This window comes from Aplysia californica, unplaced genomic scaffold (assembly GCF_000002075.1).
Source record: "Aplysia californica isolate F4 #8 unplaced genomic scaffold, AplCal3.0 scaffold00001, whole genome shotgun sequence".
NCBI lineage: Eukaryota > Metazoa > Mollusca > Gastropoda > Aplysiida > Aplysiidae > Aplysia > Aplysia californica.
In genome coordinates, this window is record NW_004797271.1 from 4,287,672 (window position 1) to 4,309,749 (window position 22,078).

A 22,078-nucleotide genomic window follows, 5' to 3' on the forward strand; every position below is an offset into this window, starting at 1 on the left:
AGTGTCTGTCTGTCCTCTGCCTGCCTGTCTGTCTGTCTGTATGTCTGTCTGGGTCTGTCTCTGTCTCTCTGTCTCTCTGTCTGTCTGTCTGTCTGTCTCTCTTTCTCTCTCTCTCCATCTCTCTCTCTCTCTCTCCATCTATCTCTCACCCCCCCTCTCTCTCTCTCTCTCTCTCTCTCTCTCATAGTTCCAGACTTTCTATTTGACACCCTCTTTCTAAAAATTACCAGTATGCACTCATTCCCACAGTATATCTTTCAGATCTAGTACTCAACAGGGTTCCTATAGTTTACCCGCCCATTCGCTCCTCATTACAAATCATACGACTCTTTTCTCCTCTTCACACACCCTTTTTTGTGAATATTTCATAACCATGAACATAAGAATCGTGTTTCGCATCCGCTCTTTCTCATTGCTCATTCGTAGTTCACAGACCACCGTCAACTACTTACATCCTGGAAAGGCATCCTTAAAGCGTCATTAAAACGAAAGTCATCAGCAAAGACCCTCAAAGTGGTGGTTCCTTATAGCTGTTAAACTACGTTCCCCCTTTTTTACTCTCCGGTGCCTGTCGCGACCATCCATCACAACTAATTTCAACTGTCTCGTTTAGAGCTAATTTAGCCAACAATCAGCCCCAGCACAGGGAGAAGCTTGTCGAACCGGGTTCCCTCGATATTCGTTTAGAGTTTGATAGCTATTGCAAAAACACATGTGTGTAGTTTTTCCCTTGAGCTTATTTTCCCCCTACTCGAGTTAATACATCTCATAAAAACATCACCGACTGCGAAGCTCAGAATCGGATCTTCTGTGTGCCTTTAGCTCACAAGGGTAAGAGTGATTTTATAACACTGTTATGCTCTCTTTACGTATGGTTCCTTTTCATCTGTTATGAGCTCCGTCGCCAGTACAAGAATTAGTTTTCAAACTCTATTAAGAAGCCAGCGTTTCTCCAACGAAATGTAGAAAACGTAGCAGCAGTGAAAGGCTGGTTTGCATAAGCAATAGACTTAATCTGTTTACCGTGCCCAGCTCCTTCTCTGCTGATGGGAACTTCAAGGAGCATCCAAAAGAACTGATTTCTCGGGCGGCAGAGGAAACAAGGTGAAATATGTCTTCTGTAGAGGCTCTGAAGCAGCGGCCCTAATGTGCTAATCACACGGCTCATTGTAGCTGTCCGGACCTACCTTTCTTATCCCTTCGTCTTCTGCTCTTAAGAGCAGGGGAGAAGAAAGCGTCTTTTTAAATAGTGACATTACTGACTACGCTGGGCCGAGGTCCATTTCTTTCCTCTCACTCATAAGCATTTCTCCTACTTCATTCCTGTCATTACCCCGTTTTGCTGTTGTTCTCTTTTTACACGAGTTTAAGCAAACTCACATGCGGATACTTGCAGTCTTACACGTACATTTGCTTTACTTGTATATGTACGTACAGTCAGGATAAGACCACCACTCTCACAAAATAAGGGATGTAAGCAGCTGAGTGGACACTTCCCTGTCTAGAGCAGGCCCAGACTGATGCAGTGACATCTTTAGTCTGGCTCTTTATAATGTTTTTGTTTGAGTGTTATTGAAGCCTTATCCGTAAATGTGATGCATTAAAAGAATTAAGACCCTTTTCTTTTCAACAAAATAAAAACAAAAGGAGACGGTGTGGGGATGGGGGGGGGGGGGGGGGGGGGGGGCTATTTTAAATGCCATGTAATGATACGGACAACCTTGTCCAAGTCTTTTTATGTTCCTTGCTTTACTTCTGAAAATGATGGCCTACTAATTATTTGATCTAAAAAATAAAGAACATTTCTTTCCAAACAAAAACAAGGTATCAAAATAAACCTCTATAGCATTGTAAACATTGTCATGAACTCTCCACAAAAACTCAGTTACAACAACAACAAAACAACAACAACAGCAGCAGCAACAACAGCAACAGCAACAATAACGACAACAACTACAACAAAACATCAAAACAACAACGACAACAACAACGACAACAACAACAACAGCAACAACAACAATAACAACAACTACTACTACTACTACTACTACTACTACTACTACTACTACTACTACTACTACTCTGGAATAATTGTTTTTGGAAGGCGAAAGTTTTCATTTGGCCTGTTATTGGAGACAAAAGGCACGTAAAGAAAACAACTTCCGTTGTGACGAAAATGTCTATCTCTGCGAAAGCTGGTTATTCTGTTATCACTGGAGACAGTTTTTGACCACAATGTGATGAGTAGCGGTTCCTGACAGTCTCAAAATGAAAATACTGCTTTGAGTTCTCTTCAGTGAGACTCTTCTCTGACCGAAGCTCTTAAAGCAAGTGGAGAGGGTTCAGTGAACGGACAGCCATCTCTCCTAGTAAAAATTCCACTTCATGGAAAGAGAGATCGGACAACAGCTAGCAGGTTTTCTTAATCTACAACGACATCAGCAACAAACAACAAGCGCAACAACAAAAGGGACACAATTAGCTACTCTCCCGGCTGCTACACTTTACATCATTGCCGTAAACAACTCTGATGACATAGCGACATTGTTACAATGGTAGGGAGAGACATCCCCCCCCCCCCCATTCCCAACCTCCCAGGTGCGCTTACCCCACCACCCTGAAAAACGACCCACCCCAAAAAAATTCATACAAAAACAAACACCCCCCCCAAAACACCCCCCCCTTCCCCAAAACAAACAAACAAACAAAAAACAACAAAATTCCACCCCCACACAAAAACAAACAAACAACAGAACAAAACAACAACAACAACGAGCAAATAGAAAAAGCAATCAAGAAAGTCAACAAATCAAATCCAGATAAAAACAATTTGAAAAAAAGACCCCAACCCCAAAGAAATGGAAAACTTTATTTGAATTGCTACGTTACTAGCGGACACATTTGACTGGACTTGGCGCAGAACTTTTTCCATGGATTTGGATTATGAACTCCTCTCCGGCGAAACCATAATATTATATCATATCAAAGACTCACCCAATCTTTGATCGTGTCCAAGTTATAAAAAAAAAATCCCACACACGCAATTAGATCATTGGAATTCATAGTGCTCTTTTATTGTTGCTTCGTGGCAGGTTTGGTCTTTTACAATTTTTTCACAATTCATTGCCGAAACAGTGTTCGGTTCATCTATCTCTCCCGGCAATAATGTGCACGAAACGTGTAAGAGAAACGCAAACCACAACGTTTCCTAGGAGAATTTTCACACTGAGAGCGTTAAGTTAGATGACCAGCTATAATATTGTGGACGCATGTTTTGGCCGCAAGGTGGAGGTTCTGTCTTTGAATTCGATTCCGGTCGGAATTTTGACTCTTCAAAGCATGTTTTCCTCGGAGCCTAGTTTTCGGGTGGGTGCTGCAACGAAGTCACACCTCTAATCTTCCATCAAGCATGTACTTTGTTTCGCCTTATAATTTTGACCATATTATTGTGCGGTCTATGAGAACAGTGTTCGATGCTTTTCGCTACCTTCGAACTACGAAGTTCTATCTACTCAGTACCTAGTTTTGAGAAGTTTGACGTACACAATTTTTTTAGTTTCACAATATTATGTCAACCATTTTCGAAAGCATTTCTTTGAATATCTTGATAACGACTCTGAATAATCTTACGATTTTGATAGAGCAGACAGAGCATTTGATTTCTGATCCCATAGTCTTATAGTAACTCCAAACAGCCAGCACGTCTCTAGCTTTAAAATCTTGACTGTCATACGAGTATACGGAACGATTCATTAGATTTAATTATTGGACCCATAGCTTGCACACGCGAGTTTAAGGTCGTGAGGACTTTCTTCTGATCTCTTTCTAGGGCCACTTGTGCGGTACTTTTTCTTTCTTCCAAGACAAACCTGGAACCAAGTGCGCTGCTATAGAAATGACTCAAACCTATCCCAGTGGGTAATTTTTCTTCTATATTATAACAGACAATTTGTAACAAAGCAGGACATACGTTATTTCGGTAAATTACCTTTGGTTTTTACATTGCCAAGAATTGCCCTCCTCTTCCCTGAAAGAACACTTCTTTTGTGGGATTCTGTAGGCCATTTCTTTTGGTGTAGAGTGCCGAGGTCCAGAGCTCGGTTCCTGTTGTGTGATTTGATATTCCTTGCTCCTCAGATGGAGATCAGTCATATCAAAGGCTACCAAAGTAAATACTTCTTGGTGGTAGAAACATTAGAAGTTAGAAGCTTTTCTCATGGTTGCTTCCGTGCCTGTATCACATCTGATTATTATTTTTGTTTTGAAACAGACCTATGGAAATGACCTAAGGAAAATTCACTGTTTGCAGAGATTCAGTAAACGCCAAAAGAGGTATGAGTATTATTATGAGTATTACTTTACTTACTTACTTTACTTTTTTCTTCCGCTTGTACCGGGGGGGGGGGGGGGGGGGGGTGCCCCGGGGAGACACATGCGTCTGTCTGCAGCAAGGCGAGTGGCCTGTAGGAGGGACATCCCGTGAGCTCTGAGGGTGTCTGCCACAGATTCACTCCATCGTCGCCTTGGTCTTCCTCTGGCTCCCCATCCAGAATATTTAATGTTGTATGCTCTCAGAGCCGGATGGTTTGAGGGCATCCGCGTGAGGTGTACGAATCACATGACCTTTTGTTTTTCAATGTGTGGTAGGACTGGTGTTGCTCTTACGGTGTCTCTTATGACTTCATTTTTAATTTTGTCTCTTCTTGTTTTGTTGACCGCTCTTCTTAAGCATTTCATCTCGCATGTGACCAGTTTCCAATCTAGGGCTTTTGTTAGAGACCATGTCTGGCACTGATATGTGAGTGTTGGAAGGAAAATGGCATTGATGAGCTTCGCCTTGGTGCTCGTGGGGATATTGGGATGTTTCAGGAGAGGGCTGAGTTGATAGCTGACTGCAGTACAGAAAGTCATATCATTATAATAATAACAGGTATTGCATTGAAATATTTTTGTGTTGCGGATACAAGAGGACTCAATGCAAGAATAACTACTGAGGCAAAGAAAATATAATTTTGTCTGTCCATAGTTACTTCCCTTATCTCCAGCTACTGCAATACATGCATTGTAATAATTCATTGAGGCTACCTGGATCTGATCTTCAGAACAAATTATGCGGGTTTTTACGTTTAAAAGGTAAAACAATAAAAAATCCCCCCCCCCCAACATCATTAATTAAAAAAACTGAGGAAAGGCAGATGGCTTGCCCTCAATACCGAATTATGAGACTAGACACAGACAAAGAGACGTTAACAGGAGGTGGATTAGTCGTGGCAAGAAATAAAGGAATTTACCAGATAAATAGTAACGTTAGAAACAATCGGCCCTCTAAAATTAGCAACTGAATTTAAAGTTTAAACTAGGTTTGATAGAGTCAAGAATAAGAACATATCACGTTTCCTCTTAAAATCATTGTTTTGATCAAGATTTTTAATAGACTGATCAGCAAAAGAACTCTCAACTCTCAATAGAATCTCGTCATGTTTGAGGAACGGAGAGAAAATAAGTTATTAGGCTACATCTCTTTGTTTCGTTATATACTACAGGTCCCTTTCTGAATTTGTATTTTCCAAGGGAAGTAACAATGACAAAATGTATCCAAACAAAATAATGGCACTGTTTCCGAGCTACCGATCTGCTTCATCTCAACACTGGTACACATTTGGGTTTATTGCTTTTTCGTCGAAATGAATGAACCTAAACCCTTATCTATACAGGCGTGCAAGTGTATGACAGGGTAAGGCCGTGTCTTGCCCTCTCTTTCTTATGAGTTAGAAATGCAAGTCCCTCACTCTTTACTGACTCGCTGCTCATCAGCAGACTAGATTCTATTTTCAGTATCACTGTCACTAGGCTAGGCTATGTTAGATAGGCCTACTCATGGACTATCGAGGTATTCAGTAGTATAGATTCTAGTGGTAGTCTAAGACGTGAAGACTGTTGTTACAAGCAGTAGGAGTGTAAGTAGTATGGATGATAATGGATCTGGCTGGTTGATGATCTGAAAGATACGGTCAGGTCATCATTGGCCTTGGCCTTGTTTTGTTGAGTTCGAGCTCTTTCTTATCTTGGGAAGGACTTCTGTAACGAGCAACCACCCCAACAAACACAATAAAGAAGAGACCTAACCCTAACCCAAACCTTACCCCTAATCCTACCCCTTCCCCTTGCCCTCTATTCTACTCTATCTCATAGTGTTTGCTCGTTACGGAAGTCCTCCCCTTTCGAATACCAGTCATTTCCTCACACGGTCATTTCGTCACACCGGTGCAGTCAAGACGTCAGTCATCTCGTCACACCCGATATCCACAAGGTTGAATGGAGACGGTCATTTCGTAGCACACTTGCGAACATCAAATGCGCATTGTCATGGCAATCGCAAATTATGATTTTTGGGGGAGAGTTGGGGGTGTGTGCTGAAGGGGAGGAGAGGGGGGGGGGGTGAGTCGTCGTGCCTACCTGATCAGCTACACCGTTCTTTAATAATATTTAGGCCTATTGTAATATTGAAATCTATCAAGTCAGATCAACTGATGAAAGGTGTGATTGGCAAGATCATATTAGTTCTGTTAAAAATAAATTAAATTAGCTTCAGTGGAATCCTGTTATAACGAGAGGGTGGGGACCGGAGCAAAATGTCCGTTTTAGCAGGATTCTCGCCATTCAGTAACAAATTCAAGGAAAACTGTAAAGTAGGCCTAATCTATGAGTTTGGTGTTCTGTTTATTTCCTTTTGCTATCTCCCCTGATGATGATTTTGTTTCAACATGACTTCTAGTCTTACTTGATCAAAATTCAAATCAGGTTTATTTCTCTAGCGCTAGATCTAGCGATGTGGACTGGCAGCTCGGCTTTGGCGATCAGAAATCAGAAAGAAAGGGCTCTGAGTTAACTCGCTCTCTGTGTTTTCCCCCCACCCCACCCTTTGGTGCATTCCGTCTGCTCATGCACGTCACACATTCGCTCCATCCATCACATTGCTGTGACCTCTCCATCCCCGCATTGGAGAAGTGAGAGGCATGGTAGGCCTCGATAATCTAAACAAGGCTTATGCTGGCTTATCACGCGGTGCGTTCTGCTTGTCTGCGCCTGCGCATGCCACACCCTCCCTACTCAGTCGCTCCGGCCTTCATTGTTGACGCACATGGGCTCTCCTATTCTTTGTTTCGCTAGATCACCAACAAGTAGGGCTGTACCCCGGTAGCAAACCCGCTCGTGCTCGCAAGCCCCTATTTCGAGTCACTAGGTCAAATCATCAAATCAAATCATCAGCATGATAAGTTGAGTCTAGCGCAAACTGTAACCTCCTTGTTCTAGTCTAAACTACAAGTCCACAGCAACTAGTAATCCGCGAAGCCACTCGTGCCAGCCCCCCTCATCATCCCCACCCTGCTTGCAATCCGCGAAGCCACTTACGTCAGAAAAAGAGAGAGGGGGAGAGTGAGAGATTCCGCCCACAGAGTCACTGCGCGACGTGGCGCTGTTGTTTACTCGATTAATCGAAGGCCTGCGCAAAGCAGCGGACAGTTCTCAAGCCTCAAATACCGGGGAGGAAGGGAGAGGCTGGGCTTGTTTTGGTGCAAGGCGTAGAGAGCTAAAGTTATTTTTAACTTCCCGCCGTTGATCAGCTTAGCGAATGGATAACTGAGAGGGACCGTGGTATTGTAGTAATAGAGACCTAGGCTTCTGGTAGTAATAAGAATAAATTGACTTAGATTACCCCAAAATGGAAAACTCCAGGGGTCGTTGTGATTGGCTTTTGTATCGTATGTATGTAACCTATTTTGTAGATGTGTTGCACTCACAGTGACATAATACAGAACATTTAGGAGACGGGCTAGGCCTACTTCAACCCAATGTCAGGGCCAACCTGGGCTGAGAGAGAACAACGCCCCAACAGAAAGACGGAGGTTCTCAGTAAAAATTTCTCCCCATACGGGAATCGAACTGAGGTCTTTTGCGTGCGACGATGAAGCGCTTGGCTCGTGCACATTAAAAATAAATAGGCCTTAACATCGTAAGAATAGCCGATCCAATATTAATTTTTAAGTGCATTGAATAGAGCTTTTTGTTTTTTACAACCGAACTATGAAAAAAACAACCGATCTTGCACTTTTGGTGCAAGTCTCAACGCAAATAACTAGAGAATCTTCTGAAATATGTACTGAGCCCACAGCCACAAGAGTTCGCGAGGTCACGACACAGTACAGCAGGACTGTCCGCGAGTCACAACTCACCGGAAGTTCCCTTTGGTAGCAAGCGGGAGGCAAATTAAATCACAAGCCTGCTCGCAATCCCCTAGCGCAAGCCGCCCGCTGCTTTGCAAGCCTTCGATTAACCGAGCAGAATCCAGCCCTACCAACAAGTTTCTCAACTGGCGAGGTTTTGCATGTAGTATAATTGGCCTATGCACTGTGCACAGCAACAGCAATATTCCGCTATAACCGACTCGCATGTTTGTCTGATAGTGCTATAGCAGTATTTTATTTACAAAGGTAAAGAGGAGAAAAAAACAGGGTTTTAGGACAGTGTCTTTATAACCGACTTCTCGTTTTTTCCGGACTCGTTATAAGTGGACTCCACTGTAATAGAAATGTACGGTACTGCAATTTTGCTAATTTAAGCTAGACCCAGTTCATCTATGGAACAGTTTAGTTACGAAGATTTAAATTACATTAATAATTTATATAACTTCAGAAAAGCTTAGTAAAGGCTGATCCTTTAAAACTCTACTAGCATACGATTTTGGAGAGATATATAAGTGAAGTCGTTTTGTCACACATAATTGGGGAGTGACGAAATGACCGTGTGACGAAATGACCGGTTGTCTTTCTTGTGGCTATGGTGGTCTTTTTTTTCCAGACTAAGACTATTTAAAACTATTTAGTGACTAATAATTTAACTAGATTAAACTAAACAGACCTCTGGCCTGGGCTATTCACTGAAGACTAAAGTGCTCTGTGAAATGCCTATTAACGCTTCAAATTAAGTACTCTGTGGACCCCGGTTTTGGGTTTGACCAAACTGTATCCCCCCCCCCCCCCTGAAACTTCTGGCTAAGCCCCTGCAAACTAATGATTATATGCACTTTTTAAAAGTCTTTTAGAATTCAGAGGCGCCTGCAAAAATTCAGAGGAATTTGCCACTTTGATTCTGTGTAATGATGACTACAAGTTGTCCATTTAATGTTGTCCAGACTATAGTTCTGTTGTGATAGACAAGGAATGTGCAGCTCACTGAGAAGATCATTAGCCTATTTTAGTACCACTTACTATAATAAAACTTAAAGTTAGGGGTAGGAAGCAAAAAAGTAAGCACAACTGTGACAACAATTGAACTGAACTGTCTTCTGGCAGCAGAATGCAGAGTAGTAAAATCAACAGCTTTTCTGTTAGCGCTGATGAAAGGGAATGTGTACTCTCGCTGCCTTCTGTTGAAGCTGAGTCATAAGGGACTGTATGACCCTTGCTTGATGTACTGGCATATGAGTCTATCAATCAACAAGTTTTTTTTTTCCTCAGGTAATTAAAGGTTAAAAAGGAGTTGAATAAAAGCAACCATGTCTCATTCTGACAACAACAACCCAACTGCTGGCTACATACCACCATTCGCATCCTTGTTCCAAGGAGACATGGTGCCCAGCCCATCTGCCTTGCAGAGCCTCATTGCTGACATAGATGGACAACTAGATCAAAATACAAGAGAGTAAGTATGAATTGACATATTTCATGGAGTATGAATTCTCATTTTAGTGATTCTCCGATATGGCCTTTGATTATGAGTCATGTTTTGTTATTTTGATTTGTGCTAGTTTTGATTAGACTACTTTGTATCATTTTGAGGAATGTTGAAAATAAGTCACCCTTGCTTTCTTTACAATCTTCTTCTTCTAAAAATTTTTTAGATCATGCTATGAAATTAAAAGCACGCACATATACAGTCGAACCTGTGCAAGACGGAATCGCAAGGGAGCGGGAAAAAAATTCCATCTTAGACATTTTCCGTCTTAGACAGGGGAATTTAGGGGGGGGGGGGGTTCAAAGGCCCAGCCGGTGGGATCAAGGATCGCTTGTCCGATCGGCAAGCAGTGGTCAAAACTTCACACCTCTCAGCTGCTGTCCTGTCTGATAGTGACATGCGTCAGTCTTACTTATCCAATTACCACCCATGCTTGCCTTTCATAGGACCACTGTTTGACCTATTAAAAACAGAAACATTTGAACATCTCCTTTGCTTCCCCCCTTAGTCCCACCCACCAATGCCACCCCTCACTGCCATCATTGTAACAACGATTCGAGGAACTCTTTTCTCCGCAGGCCGTACGATCAGGGCGGCAGGTATTGGTCAATCTTATTTCACACCTCTGGCTTCTGGCTACCCAGGAAAGTTTCCGTAGTGGCTGGCTACTCGAGCACTCTCATGGGCAGTCGTGAGATATCACACCCACACTACACTGACCATCTGTAGCGCTCAGTGCTCACATGATGGGGTAACATAGGGTAACTTCTACTCTACCACCATTGCACCCCTACTCCCCTTCCTCACCCAGCGGCATGGCCATGGCGTTAAGTTTAGAGCAGGCGGAATCAAACTTGCGAGTTTTGTTTCAAATCAGGGCTGAGCGGGCAAAGCATTTTCTGTCTTAGACAGGTGAAACCCTTGGAAGGGAGCGGATTTTTCTTTCCGTTTCCGCGTTGGACAGGTTTCCGTTTTATACAGGTAATTAAAGAGGAATATATCAAGGGGGGAGCAGGGAGATTCCGTAAAGACAGGTTTCCGTTTTACACAGGTTTCCGTTAAGGCAGGTTCGACTGTATATTCACTTCCTCCTCACCCACACACAGACATATATGGAAATGGTATTATAAAGGATCCATGAAACTTTGGTTTTTGGGACATCTTTCCTTATCTAGGAAGATGTTGGACCTTGTTTCCAAATTGCTCTGTTTCCAGTTGATCTATAAGCAGCAACAGAGTATCATGACTTGTATCTTGTATGTAAATACAGAGAAATTAATATGTGGGTCATAGTGGTGAATTCAGACTCTCATCAAAATAATGAATAGGAGATTCTGGCATTTTTCTTCTGGTTTGGCAATTTTTATTGAATTGTTGTTTTCTGGCTCGACAGCTGTTATGTCCTTTTAAAAACACATTTCTGACTGTTTTACTGAAAAATGTTGATTAAATGCACAAATATGTACATTTTCAGTTTCTAGGGACTCTCAAGCTATGGTAAGTCAACAAACGTTGGAGGTCATTTTTTCACTAATATTAACTCAGAAACCAGGCGACACCTTGGTTGTATCTGAACACTTTGAAGCTCTGTCTCTTAAAAGTTACATGTATAGAGGTAAATGCTTTCATTCAATTGTGATTGCGACACAGTGTAGTAATGCAAAAAAAAAAATGTTCTTTCCTTTTCAGATTGGACAAATGCTTGCAATCAATATTGACATCAGCTAACAATTTACCAGGCTCAAGAACTTTCTCAATTCCAAGGGATGCTTTAGGCTATGTCTGTAGTAGCCACACACTAGAGAAAGACACATGCTATGATCCTGAGTCAGAGGAGGCAGTTGCTATAATTGTGGCATTGGTAAGTGTTGTGAACTTGAACATCATTAGGTGTCACAACTGTAGATAAGGAGAGCAGGAGAGAAGTAGGTATGGGGAGAAGTGACTGGAGGTTAAAATTTGCAAACTCACAATTCACTCTTCATGGTAGTGACACAAAAACTGTTGGTAAAAAATTTAATGTTGAACCCCTTTGTTGCCAGGGGTCAGAATTGATTTTCAGCTAGGCTCATTAGCCAGAACAACAGTCTCATCACTCTCATTGTCAGTGGACCCGCTGTCTGGTTCTGGCCCACTTGTGACATATTTGGACCCAGGGTCTTTGATAGTGTCTCTTTCCTCATTCCCATATTCTCCAATATCCCCATAATTTAGAAGAACCTGGAAATCTAAGGGGACAAGTTCTCCATCACTTGCAAGCCAAGCAGTAAAGTAATACGAGCGAATTTATTACTAATATGCACATTTTTTATTCGAATTATGCAAATATGAATCCATGCTGTGTTTGTTGCCAAATTCCTTTTATAGAAGAATTAGAGCTAGAAGGGATGTACATGTAACGTCTTATATGCAGCCAGGAAGGGCAAATTCTGCCAACTTATGTGACGTCTATGGTGCGCATAAAGCTAAAAATTATGCATTTTCTTGACATACCAGGTACTTCATAAACAATGAACGGGTTAAGGAATTATCAGGAAAATAGCTGTGCCTATTTGCACATGGTTATACTGAATTGCAAGACTGATTTTGGAGACATTCCTGTCCGATTTTCCTAGTAGAGGCCAAGAAAGTGAAAAAAAAAATGATTTGTAGTTTCTTATATACAGTCAAACCTGTGTAAGACAGCCAACCATTGTCAAGGAGAAAAGTGGCCGTATAAGACAGGTGGCCGTCATAGGCAGGACTGATCAAGATGAAGAAAACAAACCCCTTTCCCAATCGAAAGTAGCCGCATTGGTGTTGTTTTTGTTGTTGTTGTTGGTTTGTATTTTGTTTGTTATTTTTACTTTGTGGCTGATTTTGTGCAAGGGTGACAATAAAACGAAATGTGTCAGACAGGGAGGACCAAGTGCTATAGTAAAACTAATACATGGGTCGCCACCACTCGAAGAACAAGCGATGCTCCTGTCACAAGTTCATGTTGACGTCCATTGTTGCTTTGCTACAGACTGGGTAAACAATGACCACTCGTCTCACTTACGATTTGCGTATGAATTATGGGTGGGGCTATGGGTTATGAGGGATCACACGCTTCCCTCACTAGCAGCTGGAAATTGGTACCTATTGGTCAACAGTGGGAGGGGCCTATGCAACATGATCGGTTGGAGGGACTACTTAACAACAACGACAGGTGATTAGATTATGACGGCTCGCCCACAACGCCAGGGGTCAATGCACAATTTATGACAAAACATAATGGAGTCACTAAGGTGGCCATCTAAGACAGGTGTTATTGCTTAGTGTGATAGGGGTTGTGTGTTAAAATATGGTGGCCGCGGCCTCGTTGGACAGGTGCCCGTTTTACACAGTTAAATTATATAGCAAAAACGCAAGGGGGGGAATGGAAAGTGGCCGTTTGTACAGGTGGCCGTCTTATAGAGGTGGTCGACATGGCAGGTTCGACTGTATCTATTATTTTCCCGTTTTCCTCATTTATAATAAATATCTGCTTGTCTGTACTACAACTGATTCCTCATGAATCAAATGTGTACATTTTGGTGGGTAATATACTTCCAGCTGGAAAACTTGTTTTTGGGATGAAAATGCTGACATGTGCACATTTTCAACTAAGCTTTCTGTGACAAAATAGGGGATAGGTTGATGACTTGTACCAGTTAGAGTAATTACCATATGACCTTATGCAGTTGCGAGTGCTGTTAAACCTCTACTAAAACTAAAAAAATAAGAAGAGTAATTATACCATCTCTATTTTTTTTTGCAATCGCTACTTTCCAAATACATTCTTTACACTGATGTGTCACATCTGACCTAGCCTTCTCGGACAAGGGCGAAAAGTCTCGGAGGGCCCGTGCGCAAGTTGCGCACATTAAAGATCCCTTGGTGGTCTAAAATCGATAAGAGTAAGTTTCGACCGCCACCCGGGCAAAATTCAAAATTTCTTGCCAACTGAAAAAGTTTAATGTGTCCTGAGCACTCATATGACCTTATATGCAGTTGCGAGCGCCGTAAAACACTTACCATATCTGACCCAAATTCTGTTCTTTTTTCTCAAGACTGAAAGTGTTGTTTTGAACTTGTGTTGCAACATTTCTGTGTTTAACAGAGGGGTAATTTGTGCGTATTCTTTTGTCTAAAAAAAACCCAGCTTACTTATGAAAGAATGAAAGAATATACAGTATAACACGGATAGGTCGAACACAGAAAGCTTGTAATCACGCTTCTGTTGAACTGTGCCTGCTGTTCCGTTTTTTTTTTTCTTCTTTATTTTTGTAAGATATCCCTCGAACTACGAACCTCTGGAACTACCAAGGCTGGTCCCGACGAATTTGAGCTATCCGTGTTATACTGTAGCTGTCACATGAACCAAATATTTCTTTTTTTATTTATGTACCTGACAGATTGATTCACTGGAGAAAAATCCCGGGAGTGAAGAGTCAATACTGCAGGAAATATTGGCCCTTGCTTCAGAAGAGGGTCTCACTCTCCCCTTGAAGAATTCCCTGGCAGGAATCTCGCAGTCCTCTAGCTCTCTCAATGTGCAGCTGGATTCTATGGACCAGGTACATAGATTGTCGACTTTGGAAAGCTTATATAATTGTTTCTTTAAAAAAATTGAATCAAATACTTCGGAATGGAAGACTTTGCAGAAAAAACTAGACAATGTGGATTGCTTAGCAGTGTCTTTTCTGAGGTAAAGTTTCTGTATTTGTACACTGAATATGTTGAAACAAAAGGAAAGAGGGGAGGAAACAATTACTTATTACATTTGGAACATTTGTTTTTGTTAGAGCAGTAACACAACCACATGTACAAAAGATTGCATTTGTATGCAACAAACCATTTTGAACATGAGCACATCATTGCCGTTCATTGGGGTTTTATGCCCTCTGTGTAGGGCCCTTGTGTCTTGTTTTAGGGCACATCAGAGTGGCTACTTGCTTAAATGCTGCTGGCAGTGACATTAGTTAATATTCTTTTTTAGCCATTCGCCTTCTGATCATGAGACCATTTGACTAGTGGTGGTGTTAAAGAGTATGAGTTTTCAGTAGTTGCTTCACGTAAGATTTGATGGTTACCAGGGTTTGTTCTTGACTCTGTGCAGAGTGAAGTGGGGGGGATGGAATTTGCTGAGAAGGTCCAATGTATAAGGCGTATCATCATTGAATATTGTTAATGACTTATTATTGAGATGCAATCTGAGTGAGAAAAGAAAGACTTGTCTATTTTGTACTTTTCTGGTTTCATGGAATACCATGACCAAGCTGTTGTTGCTTTTATTGACTAGTTCTGCTTAGAATTATGTAAATGGATCTGCCCAAGAACGATGAGAGCCTGACATCTTCAGACACTTGTACAGTCAAGAATTTTTAACCACAGAATGATGTTGAAAGAATTATAGAGCCAGTCACAGTAAGACATGAACGTTATCTTCTACCCCTCCCTCTTAGCTGATAGAAGGCAAGTGGAGCAAACTGTCTCATGCTGTACAGAAACATCTGGTGTCTGAGCTGCTCAAGCTCCCCCAGTTGTCCAAAAATCGACGAACTGCATGGGCCATCATCGAACGGCGGTCTGAACTAGTGGGTGGCCTGAGGTCACTAGCCAGTGATGATGAGGCCTGGGTCATGTACCGGAATGTGAGGGGCCAGCAGCTGGAGCAGCTTTTCAACTCCCTCCTGCCAGATAACGACTCGGAGAACGTTAATTACAAAGAGTTTTGTTGCAATTGTGGCACTGTGGCCGATAGACTCATTGACATGATTGAGGAAGACTTCACTGTTTTGTGCACTGGAGTTTTCAAGAAAATAGGAGGTTTGCTCTTGGTTTCATTTAATTCTTCTAGTGGAATAAACTCTCATTTTCAACTGTTTTGACCATTTTACTCTTAGTTATGTACTCAGAGAGTTGTTTGAATGATCTAGTCATAGAATTTTGAACTCTTCTTTCAACGTTTCAAGATATTTAGCCTATGTGTATTTGATTTCTGAAGGAAGAAGGTTGTCAGATTTCTGTCAGAACAGAGCCAACTGTATGCAAGAAAGCTTCGACAAGAATGTGAATTCTGAAAACTCTGGTATAGATTATAGTGGAGTACATAGAAGTCTCCATGTCAACAAACTCACCATGAAAGAAATGCCTGACATTTTTGTCTTTTTGGCTTTCCAATGCTTTGTTGCTTATGGTTATTGTTGATCAATACAATAACTATGTATAAAATATAGCTATTTTGATCTTCGCTAGGCTCACTGTGTAACAAAATTTTTCATAGAAATTTGGATATTTATGTGTATGTACAAGAAAATATGTTCTTCCAATACACCTCAAGTAGTTTTGAAATGTGATATCTCTTTGAATGTAAGGTGCAATGAGCACTTTTTGAAAACTGGAAGAGCACAGCATAAATGCTATTTATCATTAAAAATATAATTCTCAAAACTTGTTTTCATCGTATTTCAGGTGTTTATCGCATTCTTCATGACCTGTATTTGGAAAAATACTCTGATGAAATGTCACTGTTAGTAGAAGAGATAGCAGATGACATTCGTGACTTCAACAAGAAAGTGGTGAAAGCTTCCAAGAGTGACCATGGCCTTTCAAAGACTGACACAGGTTCTGGGAAAGGCCACAGCAAGTCTGGACCTAGGGGCAGCTTAGGAGGTTTGTATTTGTCATCATCCTGTGGAAGGAGCACCTTGTTAACATTGCTTGATCTTGAAAAGAGTACGGTATATGTTTACACTGAAGGCAGTCTATGGTTACGAATACAAAAATATTGAATTTAAAGAACTTTCATGTTGTGTCTCTTGATAAAGTCCATTGTATGTTACTTTCCATGTTTACATGTAACTGTTTAATGTCTATTTTGAAGATTACATGAAATTCTGTTCCACACTTTTGTGTAGTTTAAAGCAATTTTGAAAGTGAGTGTTTGCTTTTGTTACGTTTGACTTTGTGTTTTCTAGTTGTGCATGTGTCTACCTTACCTATTTTATTGTCATGCACATTGAGCATCTCGTCAAGATGTAAATGGGCAAAATAAATGCAATTTATTATTATTATCATTATTATTATTTTATTTCCTGTCTTTTTGCTCTTCCCAACTTCCCACTGGATGCCAACACAGCCACAGACTCATGGGCCAGCAAAACCCCTCTCAACTCCCAGAGTCTGGACACAATGTTCCTAGCCTCAAGCTTCAGAACTGACAAGGACAAGTCCGGTACTCCCAGGCTGCAAAAGCAGTCCAGCATGGCGTTCCCCAAGGACTGTATATCCTCCCTGAGACACATCGCAATGTCTTTGATGAAGTTAGAAGATTTCCTAGACGGGCTGACTAAAATGACCTCATGGGATGTCACTGGTTTGCCGAACAGGAAGTCCAAGAAAAAATCCAGCCTCAGAGGTGAATTTTCTGTCTTGTTTTTGATTCATTCTTGAAAGCAGATTTTTGTGCAGGAAATTATTTTTTTATGGGTCATTGCATTTGTCAGTCCTTTTTTTTCCTTTTCAACCCGCTATAAGAAATAAAAAAGAGTATTTTCAAGTAAATATTTTCTGAAAAATTAAGTTTGTACCTTGTTTAGTTTCATGGGTCTATTTGTCTTTGTGGTATTTTTGTTGGAGAATTCTTTTTAAAAAGTCCATTTTTTTTTGGTAGACACTTCCAATTGTTACATTAAAGGGTTCAGGAGTTTACATAAAGTCTTATACAATATAATTCTGAAGAATATTCTAAGGGAAATAAAATTTTCATGAAGATAAGCTGATGTGAAATTCTTAATGTAGATGTTTTTACACTCCCATCGACACAATTTAGATAATTTAGGAGGCGGGTTTGACCGTGAATGTCAGGGCCAAATCAAGCTGAGAGGGATACAACATCCCAGTAGAAAGACTGAGATACTGAATAAAAGTTCTCCCCCCCTCTCGAGAATCAAACTCTGGTCTCCTATGTGCGATGGTGAAGCACCTAACTGCTATACCTTTGATGCCAGTCTGATATATTCTTGAGACTGACTGTATTAGTTGCTTGATTTAGTCATTTGTTTCCCAAACAAACTGTAAAAATGCTTTGAAATTGACGTACCTGATACCTGTCAGGAAATAACATCCTTAACTCTTTAACTTCAAGGGAGGGTAACTGTGCCGGGGCCCTGTTTTGGTACGAAATCTAGAAGTGACCCACACGTCATTCAGAACTTGGTCATTAAATCAAAACAAATGAACCTATAATTTGGATAGTTTTTCATCTAATAAATGAACTCCTGGCAAAAGAAACCAGTTTTCGAAAAGAGATTTGATGTTAAAGTCATTGTAAAGGAATGCACCCAAAGTGCTGCCAGCGGCTCATCGGCACAGCGGTTCCGACCCCAGTCACTGGGAGCACAAGGAGATAAAGAAATAATAACTGAAAAGGTGTCCATTTTGAAAGTGAAAATAATGTATAAACTGTCATTACTATCATATATTTTGTCTGGTCTTTGTGTGTCATTTTATAGATGGCTGTTCAAAGAACAACCTTCAAATCTTAGCATGTTTGTTAAGTAGTGCTTATCTGACAACTCAACTGAATTTCTTCCAGGTGTGTTGAAAACTAGTGCCAGTCCTGAATTGAAGAGACACTCTCTCAATCTGGGCAGTAGTTTCAGCAGCAGTGACACGCCCTATGACCTGGCACACCCGACTGGACAGACTACGCCTCCGTTTGAACACACACCAGCCCCAAAAGGTATTCTAGAACCCATTGTCGCTGTGTGTTTGTCTGGAATAGAGGGTTCTTCCCCCCCACCCCCATTTTTCCAAATGCCAATGCAGGTTTGATAGGAAGTGGAACCTTTTAAGTTTACATCTTTCAAGATAGATTAAGTTACAAGTCATTAAAAACTGTTCAAACTACCTAGATCCAGCTACAGATTTGCTGGCATCCTAGTTCTGAGGAGCAGAGGATTGTGTGAGGGACAGAAGTGGTCTCCTACACAGTTATGTTCATTTGGTGGTGGAAGAAAAAGCAAGACTTATGAGGTATAAGAAAAGTTGCATAGGAAAGAAAGAGGGCCTCCCTTGTGCTACAGTTGAATGTGCTCTAACGGCTACCTTTATAAGACGATTACCTGTATAAACTGCCTATTCCCATTTCCTCCCTTGCATTTTTTAAAACATTAACATGATACCATGTAAGAGGGCCACCTACATAACATGGCCTCTGTTCTCCTTGACAATGGGTGGTCATCTAGACAATTTCAACTGTATTTTCATCAAGGTACTATGCAGGACCCATTGTTTTTAAATTAAATGTTTTGTCTTGTTTTGCAGTGATTGAAAGAAGCAGGTCGGAGGATAAAGTGAAGTGGGACTGGCGGCTTATCTTCAAGAAGATTGCCTCTGGCCTTGCATCAGCTGTTGAGGCCAAGATTGATCACACCATGTCCACCACTCTGACCCATGAGACCTCCACCTGGCATGGGAAACATTTGCTGGACACGGTTACACTTGACTTTGCTCAGTATGGGGAGGGAATGGACCACCCACGTGTCGTTTCAAAGGTTTGGGATTTAACTGTTGTCGGCATTGCTCTGTTTTAATGATTTATTCAGTCATTTATTTGTGTTTCCGGGGTAAGATTAGCTACCGGTAAGACAAGATAAGATAACAATTTATTTATCTCCACAACAGAAAAGTTTGTTGTGGCGTGGTAAATACATACGCACTCTCTCTCTCTCTCTCTCTCTCTCTCTCTCTCTCTCTCTCTCTCTCTCTCCCCCCCTCTCTCTCTCTCTCTCTCTCTCTCTCTCTCTCTATATGCGTGGTTTTTTCAAAATGTTGGTGATAAGAATATTTTCCTATCTCAAGTAAAGGAAAGACTTATAAATATTAGTCACCAGGACTGGCGTTCTAGGGTGTCTGGCGTTTATCCTGAGTACCTGGACTTCCACCCTACGTTAAGCCCTGCACCGTACCTCTCATTCACCATCTCTGCAAGAGGTAGAAGGATCCTTGCATTACTCAGAACTTTCAGTTTGTCGTTGAAAAATAATCTGTTCCGGTTGGGCATTGTCGACAGTAATCGTTGCCTCCAGTGTGATGAAAAGTATGTAGAAAATGAATTCCATGTATTGTTCAGATGTTCACGATATAATGAAATACGAGAGCAGCTTTTACCAGAGTGCGTCAGACTTCAGACTCCCGAAGAGCCAATGTCTAAGCTCAATGGCATATTAGTCTGTTCAGATGAAGTCCATTCTAAAAAGATAATCTCATTCCTAAATTATGTTGTTATACGGACACGTCTGTCCTAGGGAAAAGGTATTCACTCGCATATGTAACTCTGTATCTACTGTAATGGGTACTATTTTATATGTATATGTGTATGAAAAAGACAATGGTATGTATGTATGTATGTATGTATGTATGTATGTATGTATGTATGTATGTATGTACGTATGTACGTATGTACGAATGTACGTATGTATGTAAGTATGTGTGTGAGCAGGAGTGTGTATGAGTGTATGTGCGTGCGTCACGTGCGTGTGTGCGTGTGTGTGTGCGTGCGTGCGTGCGTGCGTGCGTGCGTGCATACGTGTATGTGGGCGTGCATGTCCAATTTATGTTAAACATCCAATGTGCTGCACCAATGTATGTAATTGCCGAACCATATGTTAAAATATGTGGATGTATGGGCCAAAGGCCTTTCAAATCAATAAATCATTTTGAATCTTGAATCTCTCTCTCTATCTATCTCTCTCTATCTCTCACTCTCACACACACACCACACATGCACACACAAACACTTACATACTCAGATGCACACACGCAAACAGTCATTGGATGGTTTGTCCTGATGTAACCAAGTTCCATTCTCATCATTTTTAGCTGCTGTTTTTTTTTTTATTCATAGAGTCTGTTTAATTTACATTTGTATAAGATACCTGACAGTGTCTCTGCAGTAGCAAAGCCATAACTGTACCCTATTGTTTTTATTGATGTGTTAAGATATAAGAATGTGTTTTTTAACATTATTTTCTTTTTCTTTTCAGGATACTCATGATTTCATCCAGGCTATTGATGAACTTTTACCATTGGCTCGAGCAGGAATAGAGGGCTGTTTGATCCCAGTGCGCACAGCCTTCATTGACTCCCTTGGCATTGCTGTGAAAAACTTCCACTTGCACTGTGTCACAGTAAGGCTGTTTTAATTTCTCACTCTCTGTGTTTGAAGCAACATTTTTTTAATATGTCAGTTGACACATGCTTTGTGTATCTTGAAGCTTTCACACAAAAAGGGGACATTTATTTTATTTAATTTAGGAGATGTTTGGTAGCTAAAAAACTGTAATTACATTGTATTTTGAACATCGTCATTGCGCTGGCGAAATGACACATCTCATTTTCACTGCTTTTAAGATAAGTGAAAAAAACCTGTTTATTTAGACTGTTTATCATCTAATGCTGGTAAAACTTGCCTTGTATGTTTCTTTTGTGACTGTCAGCGCATTTTTGTTTTGATTTTACTAAAAGATTGGTATGGAACCACCAAACAAAATAAAAGGCTAGTTACATGTTGGCACAATTCTGAGTTATGCCATTTTGCTAGCGCAGTTAGTGATGATATGCAGCTTTTCTTCCAGTATTCTGCACATACCAACTGCATAGTGTAAGTTTGTCATACGTCACTTTTCAAAATGGCATGTGGCGTGGTCTTACTCAGTGCTGTCGATATACTGTTTTTGGATTCACATTTGAGTACCTTATCCTTTTTAAAATCATCAGATAGTAACTTGTGTCCGGATTAAACAGATCCTGCCTTTAGCCCAGTCTGGCTGGTATATACCGGAGATCCTTTATGATCAATACTGTGTCTTTTCAAAGGGAATGGTGTCTCATTGCAGAAAAGGAGAAACTGCTTCTTTGACTATAAGCTTTTCATGAATATATCTTTAATGTCTAGAATATTGCTCATAAAAGCCTACATGCTTTGTAAATAACAACTAAAGTTTGTTGTACCTTGTGAAAACAGTATCAGTGATGTCAGTAGCCTCAGCTTTGATTGTTTAGTTGTGATAGGCAGGGAAAATACTTTATACTCGTACATTACTTATGTAGGCTTTCTATCCATCCGTGTGTCTGTGAAGCTGTCTATTATTATATTTGTTTGTCCCTTTATTTATATTTTTCTGTCTTCCTTCGTTCGTTCGTTCGTTCGTTCGTTCCTTCCTTCCTTCCTTCCTTCTTTCCTCCCTCCCTCCCTCCCTCCCTTCCTTCCTTCCTCCCTTCCTTCCTTCCTTCCTCCCTCCTTCCCTCCCTCCCTTCCTCTCTTCCTCCCTCC

The 22,078-nt window shown here is 41.0% G+C and overlaps 1 protein-coding gene across 1 annotated transcript in view; it reads left to right on the plus strand.

Annotated features, from left to right (window-relative positions):
- Positions 1-5,574: 5,574 nt before the first annotated feature.
- Positions 5,575-22,078, plus strand: part of LOC101850608 (uncharacterized protein KIAA0825) — a gene marked incomplete in the record, with an annotated part of 33,123 nt that continues 16,619 nt past the window's right edge. The window contains 10 exon segments of the mRNA XM_005088884.3: positions 5,575-5,734; positions 9,519-9,702; positions 11,425-11,596; positions 14,154-14,315; positions 15,204-15,567; positions 16,213-16,413; positions 16,880-17,158; positions 18,338-18,484; positions 19,069-19,298; positions 20,790-20,933. Coding sequence (XP_005088941.2) covers positions 9,557-9,702; positions 11,425-11,596; positions 14,154-14,315; positions 15,204-15,567; positions 16,213-16,413; positions 16,880-17,158; positions 18,338-18,484; positions 19,069-19,298; positions 20,790-20,933 — 1,845 coding nt within the window.